We start from the raw sequence: 24511 nt of genomic DNA on the forward strand, positions 1-24511 counted from the left end.
GTAAGTGTAAAAGGAGGACAAAAGATGTGAGAACATGTTTGTATGATGGGATCATTGGTTTAATGGAGTGCAGGAGGAATCTTCACCCTTCATCTTCAGTGGGCATACATCAGAACAGGGAGTCTAATATGCACTCCAGTTATTAAGTTGGGCAATTCGTCCGTGTGGGGAAATCAGCCACCACCCATCATTAAACATCATTCTTCCTGGGAGAAATCTGAGGCAAAGGAGGAAAAAAAAAAGCTGCGGATTATACATGTGACTCCATGTTTCTGTTGCAGGTTCAAGGGTAAATCCTTGACGGTTATCTCAGGCATGTTACTGATATGACTCTGATAGTGGTTGGGATGCACATCCTCGAGGAAAAGTTTATTTTGGAGTGTTTCGCACTGATCGTTGTGCTGCAGAGTTACTTCTATGAGGATAAAATTGGATGAAATTGACATTTTCAGTGAATAACCCACAATGACAGACTCTAAAGATGTTTTTAGACATGTTTGCAAATAGAATAATATATAATATACCATACATATGTGTTTATGTGTGTGTGTATTTCTGAATGCACTTCTTCCTCAAACCGTAGGAAATCCCTATTTTATTTTTTGTGGAAAATTTCAAGAGTCCCTCACATTTCCTGCTGGCGCCAGTCTTGCTCTCTCTGTAAGACAAAGACAGCTGTCAGTAACATTAGCAGTGGCCACAGACTGAAAAAAGGAACAATGTGTTTTCAGCACTAGAGCTTCCATAAGTGTCTGACACTGAATTATGACTTTATCTGTCACGGGACTTATACTTTCCTTAACAGCATAGAGGGACCTTTTGCTCCAATGACAGCTGAAATATCTTCACAATAGATGTGGGCTAAACACAACCTTATTCTTGGGTGTGAGCATTATTAAGATAATATAAGTTTAATTTTTATGACGCTTTTAAGACCAAAGATAATGTACCAAATGGCCTTATAGCTTCTTCAAACAAAACAAACACTGCACTGTGTCAATATGCTGATATAACTTAGTTTATTAGCAACTCTTTTCTTTAATTTCAGTGGTGACTCAAGGGAAACATACTAAGCCTCGCCTATCCACATACAGAGCACAAAAATGTGCATGACACCAATTTTCCAGTTCGTTGCATGTAAAGTTCCTCACTGACAAATTTGGATACTACGCAACCCAGAGAGTTTCAAGAGTCCTTAAGGAGGTTTGAGAAGTATCGTCCTGCTGTCTGTTTTTCCTTTATAGTGTGAATATGTTGATTTGCTCTGAAAATTGCACCATAGGCACCTGTTCCTCACAGATTCTTTTCCGGCAAACTGGCAGCAGGGCATTCGAAGTTGAACAGAATCGATTAATTGTGTGATTCACTCGAACAGCCCTGACATGAAACTAACCCCTGACTAAGAACCTCCTTGCTCTTCTCTATCACTGAACACTTCATTCTTTTTTGGGCCAAATGACCAGTGAAGTGGACCAGACGTTTGACAAATGCTCTCTGATTGAGTTGGAGGACGTTCACTAGCTCTGTTTGAGCCTGTGTGTGTGTTTACCGTATTCTAATGATGCACTGCAGTGATTTATAGCTGGGATAGCTGCCAGGTTTTTATGCCTGTCCTTGAAAGTGATCGTGAACAAATTGGAACAAATTACATTTAGAGTGATTAAATGCCTTCTTCATCTTCCTTTTGTTTAATGTATACAAACACCTCCCTGTATGAATTTGGCTACGAGAGTACATCATTAACACAACAAGCTCTTAATGCCGCGCTGTTAAGTGACTTCATCATATGGAGAAACCTTGAACTCCCCTCAGCTGAGAGTTTCTAAATGATAAATCTGCCAATGGTAATTGGAGGATCTGCAATAATCTAAATGATTGCCATTAAAAGCATACACTTGTGTCGAGATGGCATTTTCCCTTTCATCCTACAGATCTTAATTATGCATCCCCAGAGCGATGCTGAGTCTTGCCTCTCCGTTCTACCTGCTTTGTTTGCTGGTCTGAGCCACAGGAAAACATAAGAATGGCCCGTCCTGTTATTCTTTGTTATGAAGGCTGTTTCACAACTGTGCTTTTTAGAGTGCACGATGATAATATCTTCACCAGTTAAGCTATTGCGTGGCTAATTACTTTAGCAAAATGTGCCCGAGGTCCTCCGAGGCGTATTGTACCTTTATAAAACTCCTCATCCATGTGACATCAATGCAGAAATAAGTACAAGAGGGGCTCAGAGACCAGCACGGCACAGCCTTATTCCATCATTGCTGTGTGCAACAACTCCGGAGGGAGCAGTTTAACTGAGACATCTGGCTGGTCCGCTGAAGTTAAGTTGTGCACAGGTCAGAGTTCACATGTACTTACTCACGCTGTTTTTTGGGGACTGACACTCATGGTTGCAAGAGGTTGACTGTTGTGACTCAAAATGCAGCACGACACTTGTTACAGAAAGCTGAACCTTCAGTAATGGTGGCTTGATTGGAGGGAAGCTGGCCCGCTGCATGGTCGGCCCAAAGCTAACAAGACTCCCTGTAGTCTTTGTGATGGTGACAGTGATGAGCCGAGTCCCACTCCTAATGAGGACTTCTTTGCCATGGATGATGGGGCTGGGAGGAATATCTTTGTACACCGACCAGAATTCCTTTGTTTGTCGGATGAAATTGTCAAATTCCTTCTGCTCTTCCTTAGAAATAATGCGGTTAATAAGCTTCAATGGACAGGCGTTTGGTTGGAAAGCCTCTCCATAAATGTTTATATTTTTGAATATGCCGGCATGTGATCGTCTTCATTCATACTAAGTGAGATATGCTCAAGGCTCAGTTTAAAAAAAAAAAAACCAACATCTGCTGGTTGTTCTGGTCCACCTTCATTTTTCAACTTTGAGTGTCTTTAAGTTTTCTGTTTGTACACTTCATACTGTAGGCCCACTGAAAATTCCTATTTTGAGTTGAGTCAGACCAAAACCTTGTAGCAGGACTATTCAAACTGCAGTTCAGAGGCCTGATACGTCCTGTTTGAGTTTTTCTATGGGCCCCACAAAGATACCTGGCACGCGGTATAATAAATAAAACCTAAGGTAGAGATCTGAGCTACTTTCAGACATCTGAACCATAGAGAAGGATGTCAGAAGTCTGTATGTATGATGGTTATATGGTACTAAACCACCTGGTTGAGGCTTGCATTGCTATTAATGTGAAAATGCAAAGATTAAAGAGGTTTTATGATGATTCAAACAGACCTACTTAAGTACAGATTGTATTAAGTTGATTTAATACATTACAGATTCCGTCTGGATGCTGTTTCACCTTTTTCACTTTCAACAAATATGGATATGGATCTTCCATAAGTACCTTATATCAGCCTTGAACTTGTACCATAGAGAGGCCCATACTGGTTTGCTGTGGGTAGACACCAATCAACCTATCAAGGATGATTAGCTGATCTTAAAGACTGAAAGCAGGAAAGATGGATTTGACCAAAGATAACACAATCCCCCTACTAGCACCTCCAAAGCTCAGTGACTAACACACAGAAAGTGGCATTGATCTTCTCATTCTTATCTTCTTTCTCGCCAATAGTTATATATTTCTTAAAATGTGGAATGTAAATGCATCGCCAGTTAAAAACAGGTTTCACTTTCAGATTGCAAAGCACATCACACCCTCATCACATCCTGCTACCCGAGCTTATGATGCCATAAAAGGGATGCTTAGTTTACTTCATGTATTAATGTATCTATTAATATTAAAAGTTATTTGTAGCCATTGATTGACACAATATTCGGTGTGGCCCTCGAGCCCCTGATGATCTACCTATCTGGCCTTATTGCTGTTGAGTTGAATAACCCTGCCATATGTAAATGATAGTTCCATTGTCATTCAAAGCATCCCCAAAGTCAGGAAGTGTAAAAGCGAGTTCATGCCAAGCGAACATTGACTCGAGTGTTTGCTCCTGAGAACTTTGCCCACCAGGAATTGTTGCCGCAGAATATCTACGACTGTTTCTCTCTCCTCTTCCAAACCCCTGCAGATGCTGCTGGAATTGTTTGGTTCTGCCTGCACGTGCATAAATGCATACGTAATGGTGTTAGCGTAAGCGTGTTTTTAATGCATGTTTTGAGATTGTCTGCTGAAAGCTGTGATTCATAATTGCTCCCCTTGTTTACTCGCTGGTTTCCTGCGGTGCCGTGGGGGCTGGGGGAGTGTGGCGGCTAGCCTGTAGGGAGGATGAAGCTGCTGGGAGCTTTGACAAGTGCGCTATGGGATTTTTGAGGTCACAGGTCATCACACCTTCACACAGACACACAGTGTAAGACACATGTACACATCCAGCTCCCCATTTTGAGGGGGATAGATTATTGCCTGCCTTTTCTACAAAGGTAGCAGGTTGCTTTGATTACTTCCTTCAACCTTTATGTCTTATTTGGTGAAAAAGAATCACATCCACATCATTTGTTTTGTCATCGATTGTAATTGTTTCGACTTAAAAAAAATAATCTCTTATTTAAAGACAATGATGTTTTCAGAAGATACAACTCTAACTTGAATTGAAACAAATAGAACTTGATTTTATTAAAAGCAAGAAAATTTTACTCTATTTCACAGTCACTGCCATGTCAGCAATGTATTAAATCAACCAAATACAATCTGTACTCAACAGTTCAGTATTCATGAGGCTAATAAAAAGTAATTGTGTCTACAGTTACAGATCACTTCCCACTACAGTGGAAACACCCCACATTGAGTAAGTGTATTATAGACGTAACATAGCTTTACAAAATTACTTATGAACTTAAATTGATTTATTTAGTCTTTTTTTTTTTCTTTGTCACCCCGGGCTGCTGCTCTCAATTCCTCACAAAAAAAAAAAACTGTGAGAAGAGGCCTAAGTAGTGAAGCAATAGCTGTGCTCATCTGCACAGAGTGAGTTTCTCAGAAATTCCCGTGGGTTGGTGGTTTTCTCTAGTTTGTTTGTACTCCTTTGGCCTTAGTTTCCTGTTCTGAGGTCAGTGTCTAGTTATGTCTGTGCGCCGAGGCACTTGGGATGATGACTTCTGTAAATAAATCTGCTCTCCATCTTAAGTAATTTTGACATTCTGCACTCAAAGTGTGTTTTTAATAAGCAGAATACACATCGTTTCATCTTCTGGTAGGATTGAGGCGTCTCTCTGAAACACAATGTTGTGACTCTCTCTAACTTGTCTGTCTGTGCTCACAATGATTGCAGCGCTGCAGTGGTTGCAATATCTTTAAAAAGTGATCCCTCATGGATTTGGGTTTGAGAGTAATTGGTGAAATTAATATTTTGAAAGGACAGCTTTAAAGGTTACAGCAGTATGACCTCAGAGAGGCTTCTCGAAGTTGCCTATATGTGAGCCATCTCCTCTCCACTCAGGCAGCTAATAATCAATAGAATCAATATGCTTCTTGATAGACCTTTGCAGTCTTTTCACGTTCATGCTGAGACACACATGAAAAATAGATGTATTCTCACACATATCACCAATTAGGCTGCAGCTCTGAATGTTAAACCTATACGATTAGCTTAAAAAAAAACTAAGAGGAATGGGTCGGTACTGTTAGAGAACACATCAGTGGAGCACATTATCCCTTTTCCGTTTCCTCCACCCTTCTCATCTTTCTCCTTCATTTGTCTCCTGTTTCCCCCTGTCATTACTGAAAGGGTTCAAAGCCCTCGATGTGAAGACGGCAGCATAAAGAACTGTTTCCCACCAGAGCATCTCTCACCGAAGAGCCCAAAACATGCATAAATTGTTTAAAATTAGCACATCTATTATTAGTTAGCATTAGAAATGCTATGCTGCTGGATGGAATACAGAGATTGAACCTGTAATAAGGCATGAGTGCGAGTGCAGTGATATTAGTTGCATGTCAGATTATTGTTTTTCAATTTACTTGACCAGTTTATCATAGTTTGGAAGTCACTTATCAATAAAACAAAACCCAATTGATTGACTTTTTAAATATAAGTTTGAGTATATTGTAAAAAGAAGTGAGAAAGTATAAAGATTGTGTTGTAAAAACAGAGACTAGATGTCGAGTAAATGTTCAGTGTCCAGGTTTTCCATTCTGATCCTAAAAATATGTATTTAGTGTCCTTTTACTGAGATCAATTTAAATATCTTCCAAATATGTCTTGGAAGAAGAGTTAAGAGGAGCTTCTCATCAGGCTGGGAATCTCTTCGACTCTGGCGTAATGACAGATTTCAACTTCTTGAGTACATGGACCCTAGCCACTGTGTGGTAATATGAGTTTGATTTGATGGTTTAATATCATTTACTTGAAATTCGAACACTAAAATGAATCCCGACAGCCTTGATCGTAACATCTAAGCCAAATGTAGCTCTTTACAAGGCTCGCCACATCCCCGCGAGTCTTCAGTGAATGATGAAGAGAGCAGGTTGATCAGTCGGCCAGTATGAGCACAAAGCCCTCAGGACTGACCTTGTTATTACAGGGAGTGAAGCTACCCAACATTACCATCATTAGCCAGCATCTCGAGCATTTTGACACTCATTAGGGAGTGTGAAATTTGACCAAGAGCTGTTGACAAAGACAGATACCCATAATCTGTTCATATCTGTTCCTTTTTTTTTTTTTTTTTTTTTTTTTAGCTTTTTTTTATACCTTTATATAAGTGATTCTTGTGTTTAGTTTGTTTGGGACTAATAGCACCTGACTACAGAGTTAAACACACATGTACAAATATTATAATAAGACTGTTGTCTTTTTCATTGTAATAATGGCTAACATTGTAATACCTGGGGCTAGGTATTGTTCAAACATTTTTAGTACCGATATCTTGACTTGTATATACCAGTTCCTAAATGATATTTTTTTTATGCCAAATTGTGACAATAAAAATAATGAAATCCATAAATATATTACATTAAACATCGCAAATCTTTAGTTTTCATGTAGTTTAGAGGGGGGAGAGTGTAACCCAGGTTATTTCCTGTAGCTACAATTTACAGATATCCCTGAAAGGCCTCACATGCAAGTTATTGCTTGACACTACAATTTATCAATGTTCCCTTAATGCCTCACATGACAGCTATGGAAGACTTTACAATTTACTGAGGTTCTTTGCACTTCACATGCTATCAGTAGATAGCAGTTTAGATTTTGCATCGGCTAATTCAGCTCTCCAGTTTGTGTAAATATGACTGAATCTTATAAATGTCAGGGGGAAAAAAAGAGAAAAAATCTTGGAGCTGAATTTTACCTTCTTAGAATCCATTTTCTCCCCTGCTGTGCCGGGTGTGCTGGGTTACAGTGTAGCCGAGGGCCTTCTTTTGGAAGTTCATATAACTGCAGCTTACGGAGCTGCACGATGGCCAATAGAATCTCATCACTTTTGAAAGAAAAAAAGAAAAAGCATCAGGTTAATAAGACAGCAATAAATAAATAAAGTGTGCACAGGGATAGCTTCCAGTTTCTAGGAAAAAGGGAAGTACTGTGCGATCTGCAGGCTTTTGGTCACTGTGTGGTGAAACATGGTAATTAACTCATGTTCAGAATATGTAAAAACACAAAGGAAACTTCAGGTAGTCATTAATCTCACAGACAATGTGTTCCTGTTGCGTGCGACTTTTTTTTTTAGATTTGAGCTGTACTACCAATCAACAGAAGTAGCTGCAGTGGCTTGCTCACTTCAAATAGCTGCTCTTTTGTGGCAAGGAGGATTGCAGCCACTGTGTATTACAGCTGCTTTATTCCAAACTCCTTCATCTTTTATTTCACAATTCAGTTGCAACGAGCAGATTATCACAACAAGTCTTTCAAATTAAAAGCAAAGTGTTGCACTCTTAAACCAATTTATTGGAACACAAAGAGAAACAGTTTACCTCAGAAACAACTCACAATAATCAGGAAAGAATAAAGAGGCTTTTGGACCCGTTACCTCAAACCCGATCCACACAGCATAGCAAACCGGAAAGCTGGACTTTTACTGTGTACTTTATGTCAATAACTAGCCACAGAGCCTGCAGTGCCAACACGTGTGATCAACAGCAGCACTACAAATGGAGCCAGATAACAAGCTGTTCATACAGATAAACTCTCAAATTACTACCACATGAGCATTTTTTTTATCACACTGTAAAGATCTGTCTTTTATCTTTTCATAGGAGGAAAACAGATTTATGTCATTAACACTTCTTTCACAGCTAAAACAAAACACAGAACACACAATGATATATGTGCAGGGGAAGTGACTGACACAAGCAGGTTTGCCATGAGAAAAAAATAAAAAGGACGTCAGGATATTCGGGAGTTCCAGAAGTCAATTCTCATCTTCGCTAAACTCTGACTCTCCTTCACTGTGGCGCTTTATTGCTGCTTATATATTGCTGTACTGCTGTTGAAAAAAATAGTGTCTAAAAAATACACACATGCTGTTCACTTTATGCTACATTTATAGATTAAGCTCTTTGTTTTACATGTAGACTTAATTTGTATTTATGAAATTAATTTCAAGAATTAGTCTAAGGTCATTAACAAGAAAATAAAAGTGTTTCAAAGGAGGAACAACAAATGTTTTTGAAGGTTTTTAAAGGATTTAAGTGGATTGAATCTGCATTTTTTTGTCATTGCAAGTGTGCCAAGGTCTAATATTTAAAACAACTGTGTTTTTATGCAGATAGTAATATGGCAGCAGCAGCAGGAGCAACAGCAGCTGTGTTTTGATAAGACTTGCATTTGAATCCTCGGCTTGAATGCTGCCAATGTGTCAGACACCCTTTTGCTGTTTTTGAAACACTCGGACTGCTGCCTTTAGATTTGAAACTGTTTTGAGAAGCAACAAATCACATATGAATGCTGTTACTTTACAAGAACTGCCAGGTCAGTGTGTTAATTTGCAAAAAAACAAAAAGAACATGAGAAACAAGCCACACTTTCACAATTCCACCAGTATACAGAGAGTTTGTTTGGCTCAGTTTTATGGGAACAAGAAAAGTTTAAAAAAGCAGGATGTACTGAGGATCTAATCAGTCAAACTACCTCAGATGTGGACATACAGGCATTTATTTGTATTATTCATCCTGCATTAAGTCGTTGTGCGCAGATGTTACTGTCACATATAAAGCCAACAGGTGTGAGGCAGCTCGGGTATCAGGATGTGATGAGGGTGTGATGTGCTTTGCAACCTGAAAGTGAAACCTGTTTTTAACGGAGATGCATTTACATTTCACATTTTAAGAAATATATAACTATTGGCGAGAAAGAAGATAAGAATGAGAAGATCAATGCCACTTTCTGTGTGTTAGTCACTGAGCTTTGGCGGTGCTAGTAGGGGGATTGTGTTATCTTTGGTCAAATCCATCTTTCCTGCTTTCAGTCTTTAAGATCAGCTAATCGTCCTTGATAGGTTGATTGGTGTCTCCCCGATCGTGGGTATTTGCCTACTTTCCCACAGTAAGGGGCTATTGCAGAGCTAAGTGAGACCCATTCCTCTTTTAGCATAGTTATATTGACCCGTGCTGGCAAAATGTGAGCGAGTCTGAACCACTGAATTATAATCACCTGTGGCTGAATGCCTTCTTAATAATGTCTTTGTGAACTAATAAGGAATGTCAGTGCAGTCCAAAAACATCCCATTATTCTGGCTGTTCATTACAGAGTCATTGAGAACAGTTCTGAGGCAGGCTTGTTTGTGTGTGTGTGTGTGTGTGTGTGTGTGTGTGTGTGTGTGTGTGTGTGTGTGTGTGTGTGTGTGTGTGTGTGTCTGTGTGTGCGTGCGTGCGCCCGCTGATATTGCATCGTTTAATGCGTATGTGCAGTACATGTATGTGTCTGTATGTGTGCACATGTGTGAAATGGGATTCAGAGTGAGTCCCGTTTAGAGGGCTTCAGTTTGGTAGAGGAGTTTGGTGCTCAGGGAAACAGCCCCCCCCCCCCCCCCCCCCCCCCCCACACACACACACACACTCCAACTCCCCACCCCCACCCACCCACCCCTCACAGTATGACAGTCCGCTCACATCTGGGCTGCCACTACCAGGGGCGCAATTTAGACCAAAAATAAATGTAGGTCATGCCGACATGCTCTTGTGACATGCAATGACACAGCATGACGCTAATGTGAAGTATTGATTCAGTCAGTTCAGCAGAAAATATATGTATAAAAATACATTTTTATAACTCAAAGGAGATTAAAGAAACATGACAAAGTGCACAAACACACGTAGTGCACTCAGTTTAACTGATTATACTAAAACCGCAGACTGCAGTGTAGATTAAGCTGATGAGTAGATAAACTATGATTAACATTTTTCCTTCCAAAATATAACTGTCAAATCAGTGCGCGTAAGATTAACACTAAGTGGATTTTTTTTTTGCTTTAATAATAACAAACTACCTCTTTGGCAATTCAGTGTTTACTCAATTCATGGCAAGTTTGATTCCCGAGCTCTGCCTGAGTGATCATCAATGGCCTGTACAGCCACTTTACTTTCCACTGAACATCTAATGGAGTGAGAATAAACCTCTCTGATGGGCTGCTGGCCTTTCCAGGCAGTTGAGCTCCAGAGGTGTTTCTCATCACAAATGCAGGAGGTATAAGCTCCCGCCCGACTATCATCCACCTCAGCTTATCTGTTCACAACACTGAAGCAATATATAGTTGGTATATATAGAGAATGCGGACAGTATTTGGCACAATCAGAGATTACCATTAAATAAGTGCATTGCTGGGAGCATGCCATGCACACTTGACCAGCAAAGCACCTGACTGTCATGTGTGCATGATTCAAATCAAAATATGTCTATGAATGGATATCTTATTAGATTCCTACAATCTTACAGGGATATTCGATGGAAGGTGCAATATGTCTGTCCGTCTGTGTGTGTCAGCCTGATGGATTTATTCTCCACTTAAAAGTGTCCTGGTGACCTACTTGGCTAAGATGTTTATCGGGCACCAGCAATGTTCTGCTTCGAGTCTGCCCTGGGGACTTTATTGCTTGTTACCTTCCCAATGAGCATTTAACAGATGGCAACTCAAGATGTTTTTCTTTTTTCCAAAATTATATTATGGCACCATTAAAAACTGTTGAGACAATGTCTGCCCCAACTGAAAGAGCTAAATTAATTAGTATAGAGTACTGTAGCACACCATTTTTTACTGAAAGTTAGTCCAAATGGAGAATCCATTATTCTGTTGACATATAAGGTATGAGTTGGAAAACAAGCAATTTAAAGCCATCAAATTGGGTATTTGGATTATCATATATATATATAATCGTTAAAACAATAATAGAAATGTGATAAACAAATCAATAATGAAAACACTTGTTGTTTGCATCTAGTAAAACCAATTCTAAATCCCGTGATAAGCTTATAAGCATATTGCTCATGCTCACATTTTTAGCTCATATCTTGCCCTGAACATCTGTGTGCTGCGGTTGGGAGGTGTTATCATGTCCGTGACCTTGACTCTCCTCCCCGGAGATGGCTTCACTGTGTATTGTGTTGTTGGGAAGGAGGCAGAGGAAAGAAGCACTGATTCACAGTAGCGGAACCAAAGTTTTTCACAACTTTCACACGCACAAAAGCAATTCAAAATCAAACGTTACACTACAATTAAAGAGAGAGTGTGGTCGCAGACACCTTGTCCTGGCCACACACAGGCACAGACACACACTCGCATTCCTCCCCCCCACATTCTTGAGTGAATGACAGTGTTCAACTGTTCCACTTAATTGTAGTTTATACAGGCTGCGAAAGAATGTGTGGCATTTATTGGTTCTCTGTGTTTTACTTTACAAATGAATGAGTGTGTGTTTGTTTGGAATATGTGTCTCCAAGGGATGAGCTACCCAAATGGTTGAGGTCTCGGGAAATGAGCTTATTTGCTTTCTTGCCCAGACTTAGCTGAGAAAATCAAATCCACTTTCATATCTTTAAGATAAATATGGAGATATATAGCCAGGAGATGGTTAACATACCTTAGCACAAGGATTGAAAACAGTTGGAAACTGGGAGACACATTCAAAGATTGAACTGTAAAAATTAGTTGTGGTTTTATGGCGGGATGTGTGCAGGAATATTTTAACCCAATGTCACGCCAAAGTGTGAAGTGCAGCCATCAGTCCACGACAGGACACCATGTCAGTGTCACATTTTGCCTCGCCTCGGCGGAAAAAGTAAGGGGCCTCATGTTGAGGCACCAAAAACAACGTGGTTAGGTTCAGGAAACGATCATGGTTTGGGTTTAAATGTGACACAGTCTGGGGACCAACCTATTTGGTTAGGGTTACGACAGGTTCATGATTTGTGTTAAAATAAGTCATTTCACATTAGAATCCTCACGTGCATGTGGTCCAAGTTACTTAGTGTACGTTGCATAAGTTAACATGTAAGTAACTCACTTACGGTACTTAAAAGAAGTCCACGTTGACTTTTGCTCTCTCAAAAACTGGAGCATCGGTCGTCGTGGTGAAAGTCCTGTGTTTGTTTAATCCAACCACCCCCAACCTCCTCCCAACTCTAGACTTTATGAGTCTTTGTATTTTGTCATGTGACCTCATTCTTTGTCCCCAGTCATACATGCGTGTAAGTTTTTACACGGTATCCTCTAGTGGACTGATGGGTGTATTACTGGCATGAATATTTTTTTCTGGAGGGAGAAGTTAACCTCATCTAACCATCTCCGTGCTATCACTTCATCAACCCACATCAGAGGAATGTAAATCTTTTTTTTCAGACTTTTGGCAAGGAAGCAAACAACAAATGTCAAAGTAGTCTGTTTATGAGGCTTTTCCTCGTGATAAGGGATGTGATGTGTTTCCATGAACTCATTAAAGCCACTTTTATTATCTGAATTTTACCTCTAAATAATAGCACATCTATTGTAAAAGTCTTAGTGCAGTGTCTCCTTTTCAATTAGTGATATTTTCTTTTCCTTTCAAGTTATTAACTGACAAGCTTAATAATACGTATAATCACAGTTGACATTCATACTAATCAATTGGTAAAGTTAACAGGGGCTGATATGAGGTTTATATATTCATCATTTTGAGTTAATTAGGATTCAGCATGGAGAAAATCAATTGTAAGTGAGCATATGGATGGCCTTTAAAATAGCTATTACTTTGATTTTTATCTTTTGTGAGTTCATGTAACATTTTATTGCGGAGTTTTCCCAGTTTTATAAAACATGTCTCTCGTTTCTCTTAAAGCTCCTTTTAATATACAGCTGGATCCACATTAGTCAGAACTTGGCCTTAGCAGAGAGGTTTTGTTGGATGTTTTGCTGACATTTTGGTATCATCACATGTGCTCAAAATACCAAAGGTGGTGCAGCACTTGCATAATATCAGCCACTTGCCTCACTAATACTTTTCAGTGTCACAGAGTCCGACAGCTGCCTAGTGTGGATCTGTGAAGTGTATTTTAGGGATGGAAATGCTGACGGCACTCATTTCTTATTCAGACAGATGATTAATTTTGTAATATAAATTCATACTTAAGACACTATTTTTGTGAAAGTGAGACCTTACATGTTATGTCATGGCAAAGACAGAGAATTTCCAAATGACACTCAATGATTGGTAAATTTCAAAATAACATTTTTCATTTCTGACTGCAAACAAAAAATTAAAACGACTTCAGTTTACATCCGAAGATTATTTCCCCCTCCAGCAGCACTCTCTGATGCTGCCGTGGTAATTTGTCTCTGTGTATCTTGTCGTGGCTGTCTCTCAAATGCTCAAATCTCTCTTGTTTCATTTTGTTCTCTTGACATCTGCCTCGGATCGCTGTCTGTTCAAACATGTGGTGTCATTTGACTTACAAGAGCAGCGCACCGTAACTTCTGGAAATCTCTGTCTCGCCGTTAAAAGTCTGGACTTTGATCCTCCATGTAGCCTGTGGGTCACAAAAAAGGAAAACTAAATGACTTTTACAGAGTGAAACATTGCTCTAACAAGACAAAGAAGGTCCATTTATTCCACTCTTAAACCTCCCCAAATCTGCCTGCCTTTATTAGCCGCTCCTGACTCATGCTCCTCCAAAATGGCATTGGCACTCCAGCACAGGTAATCCCACAATGCCGCAGGTGGAGATTTACCATCACTGTGGCTCTGGTTGTCTTGGTGTCAGAGTCCCTGAATAACATGATTGTGTCATACAGCTGTCAGCCGCTCCAAAGGGTGACACTAAGACTGCAGCATGAATAAATGTCACCCATTACTTTTCTAGTCCTTGCTTGTTTGGACAAACCACAGTGACAATTATGCACATTCTTTAAGAAGTGCATGGGAAGATTTTTGAGTTTGAGTTTGAAGCTGTAACCCAAGTCTCCAAGTGATGCTTCAAAATCATGTTGTCAGTGTGTATGTGTGTGTGTGTGTGTGTGTGTGTGTGTGTGTGTGTGTGTGTGTGTGTCAACATGTGTGACCCTCAGCAAGCTAATTTGGTTGTGATATTTGATACTTTCTCTGAATACTTCTTTGGTTCGGATCCAAACAGTCATATTAGCTCCCTTACATGCACTCCGTACAGTATTGCACTGTACATAACGCTGGGGTGGGCTCATCCAGGACCACCAACATTGTGTTAAATTACATTCACATTGTGTTATTGCGATCTCAGTGCTCATTATTTGTTATTTTAAAGCCCCCACCTTACCCTTAATCGCCTCTTCTTTTTCCTCCTATAATTTATCCCCTCTTGCCTTATTTCCTGCCGCACATGCTCACAATTTGAATACCATACCAACCTGGTTATCCCAACAATGTATGGCTTTCTACTCATGTTTTTCCTCCACATTTTTTTTTCATTCTCCAGAGAGAGACGTGCTGTTATGATAAAATAGACTCTCAACTCACCTCTTTTCTTACTGTCTGAGAAAACAGACATCTTCACAAGACAACAGACCTGCCTCAGGGATGACTGACTGAATAAAAAAAAAAACCTATTTGTAGGTACACAGGTGCTACAAATGACCTTTGGTGTGTGGATGCATGTACTCCATTGTGCACCTGTGCATGTTTTTGCATACTGATTTTTTTACTGGCTGCTGGCCCTTTGCAGATAAAGCATGGTCTTTTGGGGGGCCACTTGTGGCAGGCTGATATTGCCTTCCAGTAATGCCAGGGAGCTGAGGGAGTTGCACGGACCCTTAGGCAGCAGCCCAACACAATTAAGAACAAGGAAAGCATCATGTGTGCTGTAAACAGGGACCAAAGGCCACAGTGGCTGCCTTGTTTATATTGTTCTGTTACCGGTTTAAATGTCTAGACAGTGTGTAAAATTGTACTTAATTTAAATATTTACTATGTTTTCCTTCAGTTAAATGGGTGATATTGTCTTTCTTGTTTTTGCGTTAGTTTGGAGACCTGTGTTCTGTTTTTTTTTTATGTTGTTTTAGATTACTTTCCATTTTTACTGAAATGATTCAGAACTCTTTCAGCTTCAAATGTGACAGTAGTTCCTTGTTTACTCTTGCAGCACTTTCATGTTTCAGTTCTATGGCCACAGTAATTAGTGTTTCTCCATTTGAAAACCTTTGATCTGTGCTGTTACCTTGAGCTGTTGACAGATCACTTACCCAATTTACTTAATTTGCTCACAGCTGTAGAAAATGTCTGAAAATGTCTCTCAGTTGATGTAGCACATTGATCCAGATATCCATGGTGACCATGATGAAATGTCTTCATTTTGGTGATTCACCCACATTTCATCTCATGCATCACATCCAGTACTTTAGTGTATGACCATATACTTGTAAAGCTGATGACATTCACACCAACGACTTTTTGGATTTATGGAAATTACCAAATGTTAGCATGCTAAAATGCTATTAAGATGGTGTTACACCTGCTAAATATCCCTGTGTTAACATATCAGTCAGAACATTCGTCTCTAGTGCTAAAAAACAGTGTCACAGATTCACAGTTCAACTAGCATTGCTCAAACCGATATCACGCCAAAGCGTGTAATAAACCCGACGATCCACTGGAGAATACCATGTCAGTGTCACGTTTTGCGACGCCTAGTTGTGAAAAGTAAGGTGCTTTAGGTTTTGGCAACAAAAACCACAGGGTGAGGTTTAGGAGAAAACTACCTTGTTAGGTAAAGTTTTTTAAAATTATTATTATTTTTAAGAAATACACATCGGCTTCCTGTGGAATCTTGTTTTCTGGGCGAAAGTCCTGGGTTTGACATATCGCCTCGCCTGGGCATCCAAACTTCTCAGACCGACGTCCCTACTCGGACATTATTGTCTGTTTATATATACTGTTTACTTTGTCACATGACCTCTTTCTCCATCCCTCGGTGTACGTTTCATATCTCGGTGAAGCAAAATGTGACACTGACACAGTATCTTCACGTGGACTGTCGTGTGTATTACACACTTTGGTGAGATATTGCACTGCAATGTTGTCGCACTGTATTGATTCCATTTATTTCTGTTGGAACCAGAAACCTTGGGAGCAAAAACACTGTATTTCTTCTATAATTTGTAATTTAAGTGAACTTCTCAAACTTGATGTGCACGTTTCTCAAATTGCTGCCTGACAAAATGATTCAGATTGGGTCAACTACTGCTCAGGTGTCATTGTTACAGACCTTCAGGCTACATTCGCACCGTGTCGCTGCAAACAAAGGTTGTACTGCTATTCTTTTTTGAAGAAAAACTGATGTCAGCTCCCTAAATGTTTCTGAGCTGTATTTTTACAGCTCAGAAACCTGCCTTTTGTTGATATCCACTTTTTGTAAAAGTATGCATTCATTAGCATATAGCTCTTTAGCTATATCAAACACTTGACAGCACAGAGAAGTGAAAATGAGACAAAGGAAGCGATTGGCAAGAAGAACAAAAACAATTAGAGAAATAAAGATTCAGACAGTGGGGGGGTTATCTCAGCAGTCCACATCCATTTAGTCAGACTGCCACTATCCATGTACTGTATGTCCATGTATGGAGCTTTTGGATCCTAAACATGCACATGTCTGCATATCTTTAAGGTATTACTAAGCTTACATCTATTGTTCCCGTCTTTCAGTGAACTCTACCTTTAATTTCACACACTTCCTTTTAAAGGCTTTTCGAAAAGACAGTTTATTCAGATTTGTGTATACATTTAAAAAAATAAAAATAATCTACCACTACCCGGTGGATCAAATGCTCACCCGTTTCACAACGTGTCAGGTGTTATCTATCCGGGTTGTCTGTGTGGGATTTATTGGTTGCAGCGGGAGTGTAGGAGCTCATCACTCTCCAGCACGGCGGTGATTATCTGCTTTACAGGGCCATTGGCACATTAAAGCGAGACCCGCTGTAAGCTACTGTTTGCTGCTGCTGCATGAAAGAACACGGAGGTGTTCCCGCAGCAATAAAACAGGTAAACAGCGGTTGCATGACAACCATCAATGCCACATGTCCTTCATCAGCTCGAGCCTCTCTGTATATTATGATGTTAGCGGTTTCTTACTGGTGCATACTGTGTTTTAGGATGACAGATGATTTAAAATCTGATCTAGATTTTTTATAAAAACCAGGTCACCTGTAGCTGTTTTACAGACTCAACCACAGATTCACAAAATCCTGAAGGGGATAAAGGACAGAGAAAAAGGGGATGGTCTTTGTGTGGACAGGACTGAAAGATGGACTAGCGTGCGTGCTTGGCTGTGTTGGGAATGAGATGGAAGGAATGTAAGATGTACAGAGGCATTGGAGTTGTTTACCTGGACCTCATTAGGGAGGTTTGCTTTGTCCTCTGCCTCACTGGGACTAATTTTTTACAGTTTCTTTGAGAGCACCAGTGTGATTGACATCTCAGCAGTGTATCAGGGATTAGAGGTGATTTTGTGGTTGTTAGTGCGGCTCTGGTTGGAGGTATTGATTTGTATTTCTATGGCTCATTTAATGATTTCAGAGGCTGGGGCGAAACTAGCTTCAAATGGTGAGCACGTAGTATAAATACATTTACAAAGAAACACACACACACACACACACACACACACACACACACACACACACACACACACACACACACACACACACACACACACACACACACACACACACACACACAGTTGAATGCGCACACGTTACTCCGGTGGGATGGAGGAGACGTTGACGGCTCATGTTGAGGATGGGCATCCAGAACAGGCAGGAAAATACCTTTGTGGCACAAGAATTATAATGAGGTATTCTAACATATTTATTACCCTGCTCGTTGATAAAATATGCTGGGGAAAGAAAGGCAATACAAAGGGGGACATATTCCTTTTTTGTAGCCCTCGTACCAGAAGTTTCAATACATTGAAAACTAATAAATATTATTTAAATCAGTGAAATGAACACAAACATCTACAGCGTTGTGTTTGTGGAACCACAGATAATACTGCCACATTATGACTCAGCCTCAAAGCTTTTCTCAACAGCTTTACACTCATTATATTATTATACACTTCCCGAGGATTTCACGTCAGCAGTGTTTTTTCATTTTCAGTGCCTCATGGGATTCTGAACAAAAGCAAAACATTTTTTGAGGGACATGTGTTTGTGTGGTAATTATATTGTCAAACTGGATTATTACTAATACAAGGCTCGAATAATGTGCCATGTCTAATTCCTTTAGAGCTGCTGCTCTTAATGGTGTGGAGGGATTTTTGGATATGTTTCACCATGGCTCTTTGTTGTGGTGTGCTTTTTGTGTGCCTCTGACATGTACAGTAAGCGTGCAGCTAATTTTGTAGTGAACTCTACGCTTCTTCCCCTTTAGGGTCTCGTCTTCGCCAGGAAGACTCCCCTCCCCGCATCGTGGAGCACCCCTCTGACCTGATTGTGTCCAAGGGGGAGCCAGCCACTCTCAACTGTAAGGCAGAGGGCCGTCCGACCCCCACGGTGGAATGGTACAAAGATGGGGAGCGCGTCGAGACGGACCGCGACAACCCCCGCTCCCACCGTATGCTGCTGCCCAGTGGGTCCCTCTTCTTCCTGCGCATCGTCCACGGACGACGGAGCAAGCCGGACGACGGCAGCTACGTGTGCGTGGCCCGAAACTATTTGGGCCAGGCGATCAGTCACAATGCATCCCTGGAAGTAGCCAGTAAGTTCTGTCTGTGTGTGGTTGTGTGTTCATGTTGATAGTTATATTGAAATCGACTTCACACACATTACTCCAGCAGGGTGTTTATATCCAAAAATACAATACATTTATTATATAAATGTCAACAGTCAAAAGTGTGAAAGTCTGTCAGATCTCTAATGTTTGACCAAGAATGTATTTTATACCTCGAGGAAATCACAATCTTGCAATGGCAATAATTAACGCAAATTAGCAATCTCTGCAATATTTTAGACAGCTCGCAATTTTGCAAAATTCTCAACTTTTTTCATCATCAAAAAATAACTCCTCATTTATAGTCAGCAAGGCTCTTTAACTTTTCTTTCAAAACAAACCACGTGCTGGCAGACCAGGCAACCAGGAACAACCGGAAAACAAGAAGTGATGGGTGTTTATGGGAAATGTGGTCTTATCATGGGAATTAGGAACATGTTAAATTAGTGGCATATACTTCCCGCTGCACACTGCTTCAGTGCATACAGCAATCCTTTATGTGGAATTAAAGCTGTTATTTTCACCAAATATTTAGCCTTTGTAAAGCTACACCCCTTTTATGAATGTTTTTGTAACTTTGAGCCCATGGTATATAATATGGAATATATAAATGGTATATAGATAAATATTAACGATTAGAAATAAAATATTTATGTGATGCGCACTATGCTAATAAGAAGTAATTACATATGATTCTTAATTAGGTCTTAGTTGACCAAGAAAGTCACAAACAAATCACTCTGACCTCCACAAATATTTGAGAAAAGACGCCAAAACAAAATCAAGCAACAATCGCAACAATCACAAAAAAACCTGGAGGGACTGATTGACTTCACATTGAGGTTCTTTGTGCTTTCAACTCAACGAATTGCATTGATCTTATCGTACACAGAACCTAACATGTAAAGCTACAACCCTGCTTTTATTTTGTTACTTTTGTTCCAATCTGGGTCTTTTATGGCTGTGAGACAGGTGGAAATTCACTGTCAGACATGTAGCAGCTGTGTGTCTGCTTCAGTCCCCAGGTTTGAACAAGGGCTGAGTGTGCTCCTAACAGGTGACAGTCTCAACTCGCTGAATCATAGCCTTGCAAGTGTCAAGTGTGGGGTGTCGCTCAGTTAAACAGCCTTTCACTACAGTATGTCTCGGGCAGGAATCTGACAGGTTGCATGCAGCAAGTAAACATACGTTTGCGTGCGTGCGCGTGTGCGTGTGTGTGCGCGCGCGCGCGCGTGTGTGTGTGTGTGTATGTGTGTGTGTGTGTGTGTGTGTGTGTGTGTGCGTGTGCACGTGCGCATGTGTGTATATGTTAGCTACAGTGATAGAATGAAGCCTGTGGATCAGCAGACAGGGCCAAAGAGCAAAAGGTCGGGGCTTACGACCATCAGAATAGGGTGAGTGCAGATGGTCTGGGAATCCCTACGGAGCGCAGGTTTTGCAAATCCCAAAACACTGGTATCAGTCTGGAGGAGTAAAGAGTGCACTGCAAGAGGGATGTGTTGATGACAAGGGTTAACAACCACAGCCGTGCCCTCACACATTACATAGCTCCCCATCTTTTACTGCCGATCCCCTGCAGTCTCGATCTCCTGGGCAGACATCAAGGTCTTAGAATAATAATTCCTCTCCAGTATCCGTGTTACCTTTTGAATTATAATGAAAGAGATGGTCAAATGGTATCATGGTAATGCTAGATCAGCGCTCTTGCGCTGAGAAGCTAAGCCCTCTAGGGAGAGAGTTTATTACTCGTCGTTCACAAAATTTACTGCCAGGTTTTAAGGTTGAGGGTGAACACAGAGAGGACTTGTTGAAGCTGTCTGGATGAATTATGTCTCCCTGCTTCATCCTTCAGAGGTCACACAGATTCATGGGTCACCCTGGAACTGTAGATGGTAAAACAAAATCCCCTTTGGCAAATGCTGCTGAGTTAAGGAGTTTAGGAGAGAAGTGAGAAGCTGCAGGGAGTGTTAAAAGGAGGACTGACCTCACTCGATAGATGTGTCGGATGATTTGTGTCGTTTTGTTATTGTAATGCTAATTTTGTGCAGTTTTGTAGGTTGCTTTGACTCGAGGTGACTGGGTTTTGAGCTGACATCTTCTGGTTACTCTTTAGTGTTGTAAGCTACTGTTTTTGAATAATTAGCATTGACATAAAGCCCATGCACCCAGAACCATCAAGTCGTGATGTTTAATTTATTATTGTCCTAGTTGTCACTCAAAACTTACACAGGCATCATAGATGGCAATACGTTTCCATTGTAAAGAGGTTCTGAAGTGAGGCTGAGCCGCCATACAATTATGATAATGCCATGTGCTGTGTATATGCTGCAATAGATACATCATAAAAACATTATTATTGTGCTATTATAACTGCATCATATACTACTATTACAGACCCAAATACATCATTAATTATTAGGCCTTTTTTCTTCTAGTGTCAACATGGTCCACCTGGTACAGTTTATTGTGAGGGGCTATATAGACGAAAAAGTGCCAACCCACCATTACATCTCCTATTGGTTTGTTAACTGTCGTTTTGAAGCCCTGCTTCTGGCATTTTGACTCTTGCCATCTTGTTTTTTGGAGCCAGTGGTGACCATATTTGGACGAGCTGGGAAGAAGCGAGAATTGGCTCTTACTCAAAATTATTTACCAAATGAAACCTTAATGGACCAAATAATTTCATTTCATGAGAGAAATTGATGCATTTTGAATGGGAGTCTATTGGGCCTAGATGTGTTTGGGCCCCTAGTGGCCCTCTGCGGTATTGCACTTTAAGGCACTTCCGCATTGTCTTTAGTTTTCAAACATGGAGATGAGGTCCATTTTTATATACAGTTTATGGCTAAGAAATTAGATTTATTATAGATTTTTGTTCTTATGAGACTTGACATATACTTGTTATTTTATATCGTCATTGTTATTTATCAAAAGTATAATTGTGTAAATGTTTTGTGAAATCACCAATAGTCATCCCTACAATATTGTCACAATATTTATATTGAGGTATTTAGTCAAAAACATCATGATATTTAATGTTAATACTCATCGCCCAGTCCTACTTTGCTCCTGTCCCTAAAAATAAACATTAACAAGTCACTGTTAATCGACATGATTGGTTGTCATCAATATCTTGTCACTTCATATACTCGGCTCCCCAGCAAGAGGAGAAACTGCAGCACACTGACAAGAATCCCAAAGAGAATTTGACAAAGTAAATGTGAGAGCAACAGTGGAAAATTAATTACTTTTAAAAGCCCTAACTGAATTCCAAATGAATTGGCTGGATTATAATTTTTCTACCAGTGCCGTGATTTAAGTCAGAAAAGGGAGAGATGATGAAAAGCGGGGAGACGGCAGACAAAAGACAGCGTCTGAAGCTGACAGATGTAAAGTGAAGGGAGCAGGAAGGGAGTGACAGAGACAGACGGGAGGAGAAGACAGAGAGGAAGAAGTATCTGTCCTTCAAGGCACAGAAGTGAAACTTGTTTGCGGAAAATTGAGGTGACGTTGTAGAGACAGTGACAGATGTAGTATGTGCTGGTGCCTGAAGCGTGACCATGGGGTTCAAATACTGTGTAAGCACACACAACATGCACACAGACACACACACACACACACACACACACACACACACACACACACACACACACACACACACACACACACACACACACACACACACACACACACACACAGAGTAGTGGAGCCCTTTCAGAAAGTGAAAGAGATGAAATGAGAAAAAAGGAAAAAAAAAGATATAACTTAGTTCCCATCCAATAAATGTCACAGAAGACACTCAGCATATTTTTTCTGCCTGCGGGGACCCTAGAGGACCCTGGGAAATGAACATATGTCCTATTGACCTCAGCCACTTGATTCAATCATGGAGCGCTTTATTGAGGTGAAGGCAAAGTCACAGCCTGTGTACTCTAAAGGTTATTGGATAGTAGAACTGTTTCTAGGTTCGGTAAGAGAGAGAAATAAATGTTATTCTTGAACTAATTGGACATTGCCATTTGCCAGAGGAAAGTGAGGCTCATAGCGGGGCTGAAGGTTAAGCCACAACACTGCAGTGGTGAAGTAATGAGCCATGGGGAAAGACAACTAGTCCTCACGTATTTGAAAGTATGCAGGAAAAGCACAGATGTCCCCTCTGATTCCTTTATTTGTATATTCACTGAGTTTATAGGCGTGTAAACTAATACATTTGAATACATTATATAGGGATTTAAACTAATACATTATTCATATTATCAACAGCTGTGCTATGAATCCAGGTTTTTACAGTAACATGTGTTCCCTCTCCCCCAGCAGATGTTGCAAACCTGTCACTTTTACTTCATGATCCTGTATTGAAGCGTGCCACTTGTCATGATTTGACAGCATACTAGAAGCTGACGAGCTGAAATTGGGGAATGTCTCAAAAACACAAAACGGCCAAGAGATTTTCAGATTTATTTCAGTAGTGCTTTTTTTCCCCTTTGAACCAGCTTTATTTTCCTCCCATTTTTATTTTTATCCCAACCTCAACCTTTCATTTACCTACTTTTTTTTGAAGTAATATAAAATGGCTCGATAAGCTGATTTGGTCCAGTTTTGTCAGTCGTTCACTGAAAAGAAAAAAAATCAATTTTATATTGATCTAGACCTTCTGACAGTGTGTTCACAATCTCTACTTCACTGGGCCGCAACAGCAATGCCATGCCTATCAGCATGAATGTCTGTCATTGACTGACTAAGTGATCAAAGTTGCACCATTGGTCGGCCAAATGCAGCGTGACTGGCTCAAAGTCAATTTTTGTTTTTCACAAGTCATTGTGGTGTCATTAGCTAAATTCACTCTTTTGATCAGTGTTGTGGTGGTCCTTTGGAAAAACAAAAAAAAAATCCATAATTAGTAAGATGCCTGGGGTCCAGTCAGGCTTCCTGTATAGGTGGGTGTGCACACTGTCCTCAGCTTCTTAGTCAGATCCTTCCCTTGTTCTTACCCAGCTCCACCCTCTTGTCGAATTATGGTCACTTCTGGCATTAAAAAAACAAGATGGCGACAGATTTGTTTTTTTTTGGGGGGGGGGGGGGGGGGGGGGGGGAGAGGGTGAGGGGTAGAGGGGTTTGGGTCCGTGTTAAAAACTATGGTTCTACAACATTAGAAAATGATAGAAAAACGTCTGTATAATATCAATAAGATGTAATATTGGGTCAATCCATTTTAATACTTTCAAGGAGGAACAAATGGATGTGAAACATAAATTATATAAAATTGGGTTCTCCATATTTCATTCTCCTAAATGTGTGTAGTTTCTTTTTCCATAGCTTAAAAAGAGAAGGCCAGTAGAAACCATGTGAAGGCTTGTGGTAATTACATGAATGCATTAACATGATGGACATGTCCACTGTAACACCGTACTCTCTGA

At 40.3% G+C, this 24511-nt stretch overlaps 1 protein-coding gene and 1 long non-coding RNA gene across 4 annotated transcripts in view; one reads left to right on the plus strand and one right to left on the minus strand.

Annotated features, from left to right (window-relative positions):
- LOC138196608 (roundabout homolog 1-like) overlaps window positions 1–24511 on the plus strand; it is a 92962-nt gene that overhangs the window by 11947 nt on the left and 56504 nt on the right. For all 3 annotated transcript variants that reach the window (XM_069146835.1, XM_069146834.1, XM_069146836.1), the window contains one exon: window positions 18756–19082. In XM_069146835.1, coding sequence (XP_069002936.1) covers window positions 18756–19082 — 327 coding nt within the window. The remainder of the gene's footprint in view (window positions 1–18755; window positions 19083–24511) is intronic.
- On the minus strand, window positions 149–7330 carry LOC138195963 (uncharacterized). Its single transcript, XR_011178103.1, has 3 exons — window positions 7244–7330; window positions 630–658; window positions 149–217 (listed from the first exon to the last, which is right to left on the minus strand). It is a non-coding gene; the product is annotated as an uncharacterized lncRNA (long non-coding RNA).

The sequence above is a fragment of the Embiotoca jacksoni genome, unplaced genomic scaffold, assembly GCF_022577435.1.
Source record: "Embiotoca jacksoni isolate LCO1_2020_lvr unplaced genomic scaffold, fEmbJac1.0.p SCAF_13, whole genome shotgun sequence".
NCBI classification, from domain to species: domain Eukaryota; kingdom Metazoa; phylum Chordata; class Actinopteri; family Embiotocidae; genus Embiotoca; species Embiotoca jacksoni.